The following is a 12,200-nucleotide window of genomic DNA, read 5'->3' as shown; positions in this document are numbered from 1 at the left end:
CTGAGGGACCCCACCTGCCAGAGGGACCCCGCTCACTCCACAGATGCCTTTCGAGCCACAGCACCATCCCAGGTGTGGCCAGTCTGGGAGGGACCGCAGGAGGTTGGCTCCAGGGCATGTCTAACCCGTCTCGCCAAGTCCCACCCCGCTGGCCACCTTCTAATTAATTTCTATTGCACGAATCCGTGCACAAATTCACTAGTATATTCATAAAAAGTCTCGAGTGTGTGTGTATATCTTTTGTTTTTTAAAACTGACTTTGTCGAGCCCTAGCCGGTTTAGCTCATTGAATAGAATGTCAGCCTGCAGACTGAAGTGTCCCAGGTTCAGTTCCGGTGAAGGGCACATGCCCGGGTTTTGTTTTTTTTTGTTTTTTTAATATATTTTATTTGTTTTTCACAGAGAGGAAGGGAGAGGGATAGAGAGCTAGGAACATCGATGAGAGAGAAACATCAACCAGCTGCCTCCTGCACGCCCCCTACTGGGGATGTGCCCACAACCAATGTACATGCCCTTGACCGGAATCGAACCCGGGACCTTCCAGTCCGCAGACCGACGCTCTATCCACTGAGCCAAACCGGTTTCGGCAACACATGCCCGGGTTGTGGGCTCAATCCCCAGTAGGGGGCGTGCAGGAGGCAGCCGATCAATGATTCTCTCTCATCATTGATGTTTCTAACTCTCACTATCCCTTCTTTTCTGAAATCAATAAAAAATATATTTTTTAAAAATAATGGACTTTGTCCAGAGAGGTTTTTGTTGTTTGTTTTTTAAAAATATATTTATTTATTTTTAATATATTTTTATTGATTTCAGAGAGGAAGGGAGAGAGAGAAACATGAATGATGAAGAAGAATCATTGGTCAGTTGTCTCCTGTACGCCCCCTACTGGGGATTGAGCCTGCAATCTGGGCATGTGCCCTGACTGGGAATCAAACTGAGACCTGGTTTATAGTTTGACATCAACCACTGAACCACACCAGCCAGGCCAGAGAGGTTTTAAAGAATGGCAATATCTTAGAATAACTATATAATTTCCGATGAGTGACTTCTTCATAGTAAGTACCACTCAACTGAGTGGAAAGGATATTAATATATTTTTATTGAATTTTTTTAACAGAGACGAAGGGAGAGGGATAGATAGTTAGAAACATCGATGAGAGAGAAAGATCGATCAGCCGCCTCCTGCACACCCCCCACTGTGGATGTGCCCACAACAAAGGTATATGCCCTTGACCGGAATCGAACCTGGGACCCTTCAGTCCTCAGGCCAATGCTTTATCCACTGAACCAAACCGGCCAGGGCAAGGATATATATTTTTATACTTAAAATAATTATAAATTTTTATAATAATAAAAATCAATAATTATATGGGACTGACACAAGTGGGTGTTATAAAGCACTTATGCACTCTTTCTGGGAGTTTTAAGAATTCTGTTGTTTACTCACATTATTGGTTGATCATTCACATTTACTGAGGGGTTACAACTTTTTTTTTTTTTTTTAGTATATTTTGTTGATTTTTTTTACAGAGAGGAAGGGAGAGGGATAAAGTGTTAGAAACATCAATGAGAGAGAAACATCGATCAGCTGCCTTGCACACCCCCTACTGGAGATGTGCCCGAAACCAAGGTACATGCCCTTGACTGGAATCGAACCTGGGACCCTTCAGTCCGCAGGCCGCCATTCTATCCACTGAGCCAAACCGGTCAGGGCAAGGGGTTACAACTTTTTTGGGAACTTCCTTGACTGGTTTTCCTGTTTGTTTTGGCCTTATGTTGTGTCTGCTCACTAAGGATCAACTTGGAAGGGCTTTAGGTAAAGCAGTTTGGGCCAACTTCTTACCACCACCAGCAAAATAAATTCTACTTACAAAGCACAAATAACAGTGTTAGTTTCTGTAGACCAACAACAGTATGATATTACATACACTATAAAAATATAATAACATTTTAAAACAAACTGAAGGGGGGTGTTAAAAAGGACAAGAAAGAATTCTCAACGCAAATAATAGTTTCTTTATTTCAGTTACTGATTATAACCACTTGTCATGACTTGCCTTTTAATTCCTTGGCCTCTTTGAGCTGAATAACTCTCTTCAACTTCCTTAAATCCCTTAGGAACAATTGAGAATCAGCAGTTTTAGGGTATCTGGGGGGAAGGCCTTGTATCCATAAGTGGTGATTATAGAAATCTGGGTGTACTATTTCTGTGCTGTGAAATCAGCTCTTGGCTCTCTTCCCACTGATTTAAATCTCTACTATTTCTTGTTGATAGGTTAAGAAAATCAGCAGAGGTGGAGAAAGATTAGGTTGTGACAGGACTGGGACAAATAGGGAAGCCTTGTGACCAGGGGATATTTTCTTCTAAATTGTAAGACTGAAATCTTAGCAATAAGTGTCATGCTTGATCTGTCTTTCATAGGTGATAAATGGATGTTGGTTATTAATTAGATTTCTTATTTCTTGGAGGCAATAAGGGGTCCTGTGCTAAGAATATCTTGTTTATTTATATGTTTTCCAGCTTAGTGTTACAGTGTAATCAGACTGCATTGGCTTGAAACACTGAATATCAAGTTAAGCAGGTACTAATGACTCAGTAAGTAATTTTCTTCTGAGTCATAGTGAACTAATACCCTAGGGGAATAATCTTAAAAGGGTTCCTTCATTTTAGATGTAGCAAAAATTCAAGGGTTGTTGTTTTTTTTGTGTGTTGTTTTTTTTAAAATCTGTATATATAAAAGGCTAATATGCAGTGTCACATCAGGAGTTTGACTGGGAGAACGGGAGTTCGATCACTCTCTATGACATGCGCTGACCACCAAGGGGGCGGCATGGAACATGGTGGCGACCAGTGGCAGTGGTGGGGCGCTGAGGGAGTGAGGGAAGGAGGAGACGGGGAGGCCGGGAACCTGATCAGCCCTGATCTCCGGCCAGGCCTAGGGACCATACCTCTGCACGAATTTCGTGCACTGGGCCTCTAGTACATTTTGTATTTTTGTAAGATGTATTTATTATGTAAACTGTTAACATTCACCACAGAGATCCAGAGAATTTATCAAGTAAGACTTTGATTCTGCTGCAGGGAATATTCTTGTTAAGGATGCTGAAAAAGCACTTCAAAATAAGTGGTAGGGAAGACACTATAAAATAATCCTTTGCCAATCAATTTTGAGTTACTTTAGTGTAATGTTAATATTTTTTTAAAATATATTTTTAGTGATTTCAGAGAGGAAGGGGGGGGGGAGAGAGAGAGAGAGAGAGAAACATCAATGATGAGAATATCATTGATTGGCTGCCTCCTGCACACCCCCTACTGGGGATTGAGCCTGCAACCTCGGCATGTGCCCTTGACCGTAATCAAACCCGGGACCCTTCAGTCCACAGGCTGACGCTCTATCCACTGAGCCAAACTGGCTAGAGCTGTAATGTTAATATTTATGAGTAGCCGAGACTGGTTTGGCTCAGTGGCTAGAGCGTCAGCCTTCGGACTGAAAGGTCCCAGGTTCGATTCCGGTCAAGGGCATGTACCTTGGTTGCGGGCACATCCCCAGTGGGGGTTGTGCAGGAGGCAGCTGATCGATGTCTCTCTCTCATCGATGTTTCTAACTCTCTGTCCCTCTCTCTTCCTCTCTGTAAAAAATCAATAAAATATATTAAAAAAATATTTATGAGTTAACTGGTTTGTGCCTTTTTTGCAACTGTCAGAAGTTTGGTTCCAGTTTATACCATTTGCATGTCACTGACTTTTGACATAATTGGGGAACTAGAGAACTGAAGTTGGAGAATATAAAAGGGGATGGGGAAGGCAGGAGACAGGCAGGGGGAGAAGTTTTTCCAGGGAAGGACAGAAGCTGAAGAAAAGTAAACTGAGGTCAGAAAACTGGTGGCCTCTATGTTGAAGGAGGTAACTGGATATGCCTGAAAGCCATTGATAGGTAGAGAAAAGACTGTAACCTTGGCTATTGGAGAGGGATTTAAGGAAGAGCTATTAAGGCATGGGTGTGTCAAATATAGGTTATCCAAAGCTCTTTGCCCAGTGGGATTGCAGTCAAAAACTGAATGCTGTTGAACATGTGATGGACCAGACCTAAGAAAATAAAATTTCTTGAATGGGTAATATATGTACTTAACCTTTGCACTCGGATGTCGAGTGTGAGCATTAGAATAAAGGAATCGAGAAAAAAGCAAGCGAGTGCAAAGGGTTAATAAAACGTCAAAAGATAATATGAAAAGTAAATCTTCTCTCTACCCCAGCCAACTGGTTTCCTCCTCAGAGATAATTGCTGTTTGAGGTTTTTCCAGAGATCTATGTTTATGTAAACATTTACATATCTCAAATATTTTGTTCATTGTAAAGAATGTATAAATACAGATAAACAGAAGAAAGTAAAAATCCCCTAGTCATGTATAAATCCATTGCTAGGCATAACCACTCTTAATGGCTTGATGATTATCCTTTCCGAGTTTTTTGAAATGCATGTGTGCTTACATATATGCTCTCTTGCACCTAAAAATTTCTTTTAAATCACCTGAGTAACACATGAATACGTTCCTGTTATTAAAAACAAATTCAAGTAATATATATTAAGCCAAAGTTTTTCTTCACTACTGTCTCAAATTATATCCTTTTTCATTGCTAATAACCACAGTTATCTGCTTGTTATGATTCTTAGAGCATTTTATATATATACTAGAGGTCCGGTGCACAGATTCGTGCACCAGTGGTCCCTCAGCCTGGCCTGCAGGGATCGGGCTGAAACTAGCTCGCCAACATCCCCCAAGGGTTCCTGGATTGCAAGAGGGCGCAGGCCAGGCCAAGGGACCCCACCAGTGCACAATCTGGGCCGGGGAAGGACCGCGGGAGGGCTCCAGGGCATGTCCAGACCGACTCACCCAGTCCCAATCAGCCAGACCCCAGCAGCAAACTAACCTGCTGGTCAAAGCGTCTGCCCCTGGTGGTCAGTGCGCATCGTAGCGACTGGTCAAATGGTCGGACACTTAGCATATTAAGCTTTTATTATATAGGATTATTACTTTAGATCTTTATTGTTGAAAGTATTACATATGTCCCCTTTTTTCCCCTTTGCCCCCCTCCAGCTCGTCCCCACCCCTCGCCCCAGGCCTTCACCTCCCTATTGTCTGTGTTCATGACTTATGCATATATGCATACAAGGTCTTTGATTACCTCCCACCCACCCACCCTCTCCTGCCTTCCCTCTGAGATTCCACACTCTGTTCCATACTTCCATGTCTCTGGATCCACCCTGTATAGCAAATGTCTGTGAGAAAGATGACCTCCTCACAGAAAACCGGGGTGTCTGCCCCCAGAGCCCCAATCCTGGCTTTTGCTCACACAGCTCCAGTCCACTCTGCCCTCCCTCTGTCGGAGCACAAGGTGAGTGGCTGCACACGGAATTTTGTGCATTGGCCCTTTCAGAGGATGCCTGCATTTCCAGCCGTCTCTCTGCAGGAAGCAACCCCACTGCTTTTCACAGCCAGATGTTATGTGGGTGCCCTTCTCAGTTCTGTTGTTCTCTGCTGGGGGACCCAGCTTGGGGATTAGACCCCAGGGTTCTCAGTGGCAACCCCCCATACCTGAGATATCTCTCCGGAACCTCAGTTGCTGTATGTGGAAGCCTGGCCAGCCCTTTTGCACCTTTGCTCCTCCTATCATTCTCTATTGTGGTCTCCACTTTCGGTCCTCTGTTATCAGGGTTCTCTCAAATGAGTCTTCATTTGATTATTCAGGAAGTCTTTATTTTAGTTGTAATTGCAGTTTGCTCCTGGGAGCGTGTCTGTATAGCATCCATTTACTCCCCCGCCATTTTTAATCTTCCATTGATTTTTAGAGAGTGAAAAGGATGGGGGCGGGGGAGGAGAAAGAAATATTGATGTGAGAGAAACACATCAATTAGTTGCTTCTGCAACCCAGGTAAGTGCCCTTGAGGAGGAATCAAACCTACAACCCTTCTGTGTGCACTGATGCTCTAACCATGTATCAGCACTGGCCCGGGCAGCCATGTTTTTTGTTTGTTTTTTTAAATATATTTTTATTGATTCCAGATAGGAAGGGACAGGGGGAGAGAGGTAGAAACATCAATGATGAGAAAGAATCATTGATTGGCTGCCTCCTGCACGTCCCCTACTGGGGGTTGAGCCCGCAACCAGGCATGTGCCCTTGACCGGAATTGACTCCGGGACCCTTCAGTCCGCAGGTCGACACACTATCCACTGAGCCAAACCAGCTATATTTTTTTTTCAGGGCAACCATGTTTTAAAATGATTATTAACATTGAATGGATGTGTCATAGTATGTACAATTTATACCTTTATCATTGTTATGGTACTATAATTGATATACTAGTAATACTTAGTAAAGATCTTCAGTTTGTATGATCTTTTTTTTTTTAAATATATTTTATTGATTTTAGAGAGGAAAGGAGAGGGAGAGAGAGATAGAAACATCAATGATGAGAGAGAATCATTGATTGGCTGCCTCCTGCATGCCCCCTACTGGGGACCGAGCCCGCAACCCAGGCATGTGCCCTTGGCCGGAATCGAACCTGGGACCCTTCAGTCCACAGGCCAATGCTCTATTCATTGAGCCAAACCAGCTAGGGCTGTACGATCCTTTTTGAGATTAATACAATTATAATTAAGTAAAGCTTTAGATATTTTGTTTACTATCATTGATTATACTCATCTTTACTTATTTAACCATTTTCTGCATATATTAGATTATTATGGCCTCAGAACTATTAAAAACAACTAATGTTTCCTGTGGTAACTGCTGGTTTCCTTGACTAGACTTAAATGTTCCTAAATTTCCAATTATCCATAAGTTATTTATACTTATGCATATGGCTGATTCTGCCTATTACAACAGAAGCTATTTGGTTTTTATTGTTGTTTTTTTAGTTTTCCCTAGGTCAGTCTCATAGGCAGCTAGTGCCTAAACAAACAAACAAAAAAAATGTTAGGACAGCAAAAAAAGATCATTGTGATTTTTACGTTGAAAGCGCCAAGGAGAAAAGATTTAAAACTTGGGTTGAGCTGTGAAGGTGGGAGAATTTAAAGAGGATTAAGAGATTATTGCAAATAAGGGGAAAGAATGAGGAAAGATAAGCAATGTGTTTGGGGTGAGTGGATAGATTGAATGGATCAAAGTGTTTAAGATAATTTTAAGAAAAAGTTGGAAAGTTAGTTTTGAGTCAACATGTAGAAAACATTTTGTTAATGCCCTAGTAAGGGTTTTAGATTTATCCTATAATAGGTAGATTGCTTCTAAAGCATTTTGAGCAGGAGAAAGATATAAAATGCTATTTTAGAAATATTAATTAAATGATGTTATGTAGGATAAATTGAGGATAAGGGACGAGAGGCTAATTAAGGCATCCATTAAATTTAAGTGAAAAATAATAGCCAACATTATAGCTATGGCAGAATGGAAAGAAAGCTATAGGTGTGAATAATCATATGAATAAAGCTTTGTAGAGGGAGAGAGTTGAAGTAGAAATAATCACAAGGGGTTTAAAAATCAGCATTATTGAAATATAATTAAAATAGATTACAATTTATCAATTTAAATGTGCAGTTTGATGAGTTTTGGCAAGTGCACACATATTCTACTGCCACAATCATGATATAGAACAATTTCTTCACCCCAGAAAGTTCCTTTTTATTTCTCTACAGATAATCCTCTCCCTCCAGCCCTGACCTGACCTCTGGCAACCTCTGATCTACCTCCTGTCACTAGGTTTTTGGATTTTTTTTTTTTTTTTTTTTTTTTTTTGCCTTTTCTAGAGTTTCCTGTAAATGGAATCTTAGGATCTTATGCTTCTTTCACTTAGCATCATGCTTCTGAAATTCATCCGTGTATTGCATGTATTAGTAGTTCCTTTCTCTTTGGTTGCATAGTAATCCAGATCCATTCACTGGGTGATGGGCATTGGGTTGTCTTCAGTTTTTGGATGCTATGATTAGTGCTGCTCTGGGTACATACATATAATGGAATACGTATTACTTGACTATAAAAAATATTGGAATCTTACTATGGATGGACCTAGAGGGTATTAAGCTAAGTGAAATAAGTCAGACAAAAGAAGACAAATACCATATGATTTCACTTATATGTGGAGTCTAAAGAACAGAATAAAGGAACTAACAAAACAGAAACAGACTCAAAGTGGCTGTATCATTTTGCACCAGCTGTGTAGGAATGTTTTAATTCTTCCTCTTGTTAACACTTGGTATTACCAGCCTTTTTAATTTTAGCGAATAATAAAGTTTTAAGGCAGGGAAATAGAATGAATAGAATGATAGTTGTAGGTTCACGGGTTGATGCTCAACCACCGAGCAACACCAGCCGGGCTGTTGTTTCACTTTTAAAAAATTTTTTATCTGGAAAGAATTATAATAAACTCACAAGAAGCTGCAGATAATAGTGCAGAGAGGTCCTTTATACCCATTTTCCATTTTCTCCCAGTAGTAATATCTTTTATGTAAGTAGAGTTATCAAAACTAGGAAATTGACACTGGCACAATACAATTAACTGTAATACAGACCTTATTCAAATTTCACCAGTTTTTGCATGCACTCATTTTTTTATTTTCTTGTATGTCTGTGTGTATAATTCTATGGCAATTTTAAAAATAAGAATAGTTTGGTTTATTGGAAAGTTGCAAAGCTAATATAAAGGATTCCTATGTAGTCCTCACCCACTCTTCCTTAGAACATCTTACAGCTATATAGCACATTTGTTACCTTAACAATCCAACATTGGTACACTGCTACTAATTAAATTGCACACTTTTTCAGATTTTACTAGTTCCCCCACTAATGTTCTTTTTAGTTTTTTTCGGATACCATCCAGAGTACAGCAGCACACTTAGTCATTATGTCTCTTGAGGCTCATCTAGACTGTGACAGTTTTTCATATTTTCCTTGTGGGTTTTTTTATTATTGATTTCAGAGAGGAAGGGAGAGGGAGAGAGAGATAGAAACATCAATGATGAGAGAGAATCATTGATCGGCTGCCTCCTACATGCCCCATCCTGGGAATCACCTGCAACCCAGGTATGTGCCCTGACTGGGAATTGAACCTGGGACCCTTCAGTCCGCAGGCCAGTGCTCTATCCATTGAGCCAAACCAGATAGGGCTTTCCTTGTTTTTTATAATCTTGACAACTTTGAGGAATACTAGTCAGTTATTTATAGAATATTTCTCAAATTAGTTTATTTGATGTTTTTCTCATGGTTTAGTTTGTCATGATGCTTTTCTCATTGTTACTATAACTAGGATTATAGGCTTTTGAGAGAAAGAGCACAAAGGTAAAGTGCCATTTTTATCACATGATGTCAAGGGTATATACTATCAACATGACTTATCATTGTTGATGTTGACCTTGATCACCTGGCTGAGGTAATGGTGGCCGGGTTATTTACTGTAAGGTTACTTTGGCTGCTCTTTTTCATACTCTGTTCCTTGAGAGCAAGTCCCTAAGCACAACTTACATTCAAGACATCAGAGGACTTAAATTCAACTTCCTGGAGGGGAGATTGCCTACAGAAATTATTTGGGATTCTTCCAACATGTATTTTTCAACTTTATGGAAATAGCATGAGTACTGAATCATTCTAACATATTTGTTCTTTGCAGGGTGGGAAACCCCGTAAACACCGGAAGGATCGGCTACAAGATTTAATTGATATAGGCTTTGGCTATGATGAGACAGATCCATTTATTGATAACTCAGAGGCTGTGAGTAATGCATCTTTAATATAGCAGTAATTATTTGTTGGGAATAGAAGTCAAGGGTAAGATAAAGTAAGTAAAATAGTTCAGTGAATGTTTTTACAAACTAATCCCCTTTTGATATACATTTAAATTGTTTCTAGTTTTATGTACCTACAAATAATTGAGCGTCTGTGTACACTTTGTGTTCTTGAGTAAATATGTGTGTAAGATAATTATAGAGTGCAAATATATGTGTAGGATAAATTTCTAGCAGTGGAATTTATTGATCAAAGAGTATTTACATCTTGAATTTTTATTGATATTCCCAAACTTGGGCCAGGTGTGTTTTCAAATGACTTCCATATAAGAATCATGTGATCTTGAGAATTGGAGCTACTGGGTTAAAGTTAATCTGGAGACATCTTTAAAATTTACTTGATTTTGATTTTTTTATTGCTGCCAAGACTTACTACAATGGCGGTAATTTAATGCCAGCCTTTTACCAGCATGTTTTGATCAAGCCCTATGCCTTTTCCCCTGGAATCCTCTTTCTCTTATAAAAGGAAGGGGATTTAAGAGAGCATTTAAAGCCTATGGCAGTCCATTGATCCCATAGCAACTGAAGGAGGGTATGTCATGTTTTGGGTAGGTAAGGTATATGTTCTTACATTCTTCTCAGAGTACTAGTGTAGTCTAAATATTGTTGTTATGATATTCTTTTCAGTGCGCAGTGATTATGTAGGATATATAGAAAGTGACACTGAAGTGATTATTATACTACCCACAAGTAAATATGTCTTTTTTCTGTTATGACAGTGCTTGGTTGCATAGATAATGACAAGGCATATGATGTGGTAGGAGAGTGATAGGACGGGCTTCGAGCATGAGACATACTGGAGACCCTGTCATCCTTCTAAGTTACTTTGGTGTTCTGACATAAACTGGTTAACCCTACCAGGCATCCTGGCTTGTAGAAGTAAAATACTGACTGTACCCTTTAGAATAGAGGTTGTCAATGAGTAGGTTAGGCCATGGCATATTGTCAAGAGTCTTGACTTGATTTGGAACTCAAAAGTCCTAGATTCTAGACCTGACTCTGTTTCTAATTTGCCATAGACCCAGAGCAGGTCTTTCAGCATCATCCACTTTGCTATGATTGGCTTGTCCAGCAGAATTACTCTGAGACTCCAATAAGATAATGACATGCTGAAAAACATAAAGCATGTAAAAAGCATTAAAGCCAACATTATATGTAAAATAGACTTTGAATTTAAAATAACCCAAAAAGGAACTTAGTCATATATAAATGGACATTTCATGTACTGTGGCTTATATAAAAAGCATTTTTTAAAATTAATAAACTTAATTTTAGAGCAATTTCAGGTTCACAGCAAAATTGAGCAGAAGGTACAGAGATTTCCATGTATTCCCTGTCCTCACACATATACAGCCTCCCCCATTATCAGCACTCCCCCACCAGAGTGGTACATTAGTTATAAGGAACCTACATTGACACATCATCACCCAAAGTCCATAGTTTACTTTAGGGTTCACTCTTGGTGTACATTCTGTGGGTTTTGACAAATGTATAATGACCATTATAGTACCATACAGAATAGTTTCACTGCCCTAAGAAATCTGCCCTGCCTATTTGCGCCTCCCTATGCCCTGGCAACCACTAATCTTTTTACTCTCTCCATAGTTTTGCCTTTCATAAATAGCATTTTCAATATTTTCTTCTGTAGTATTCAGAATTTTCAAATAAAGTGTTTTGCAAACTGACTTTTGTAGTCCATAATTGGATTATATATCAATTTAGAGAGTGACCAGCATTTTTAAAGAAAATGAGATAGAAAATAATAGGAGCTGTCATAGTAAACCACTGATAGGCTCTGTGATTTTGTTTATGTGCATGTGTGTGTTCATGTGCACTGGATTTTGATGTTGATGTGTAATGTATTTTTCACCTGGTTGTGGTAAAGAAAATTTGAAAGCTACAGCTTTAATAAATAAGGATAAATTTTGTAGGTATAAGTTGTATAAAACTTATATAATTACTTACATTATAGGATAAGGTACGTCACTGTTTTGTAACAGGGAATCAAACTCAAAGTTCAGGTTGTTTAATGACAGATAAATAATTACATATTGTTGTCTTTAACAGATTATTTGGTTCTTTCTATGAGATAATTCAAACATAAAACAGTGTGATCCAACTAAATGATTCACTGTTCTTACCATTGATTATGTTGCCAGTAAGCTTTTACTGTTCTTATATTATTTGATAGAGAGTGAAAATAATCTGTTATAATTAATTTTCAGAATCATGTGCTTATTGCTATAAATATATGAAAATAAATGACATTGAAGATATTTTTAGTCTCACACTTATATGCTTCCAAATTTTTAAAAGACTGAAAGAAATTTTTTTTTATTATTAATAAATAATAATACCAGACA

General features: G+C 39.0%; 1 protein-coding gene across 3 annotated transcripts in view; it reads left to right on the top strand.

Annotated features, from left to right (window-relative positions):
• The window catches only part of UBN2 (ubinuclein 2), a 103,435-nt gene that overhangs the window by 15,578 nt on the left and 75,657 nt on the right, over window positions 1-12,200 (top strand). For all 3 annotated transcript variants that reach the window (XM_079785790.1, XM_079785789.1, XM_079785788.1), the window contains exon 3: window positions 9,663-9,764. In XM_079785790.1, coding sequence (XP_079641916.1) covers window positions 9,663-9,764 — 102 coding nt within the window. The remainder of the gene's footprint in view (window positions 1-9,662; window positions 9,765-12,200) is intronic.

The sequence above is a fragment of the Cnephaeus nilssonii genome, assembly GCF_951640355.1.
Source record: "Cnephaeus nilssonii genome assembly, chromosome: 12".
Classification (NCBI taxonomy): Eukaryota; Metazoa; Chordata; class Mammalia; order Chiroptera; family Vespertilionidae; genus Cnephaeus; species Cnephaeus nilssonii.
The sequence above is the reverse complement of the archived record's forward strand: the minus strand, read 5'-3'. Positions and strand labels throughout refer to the sequence as shown.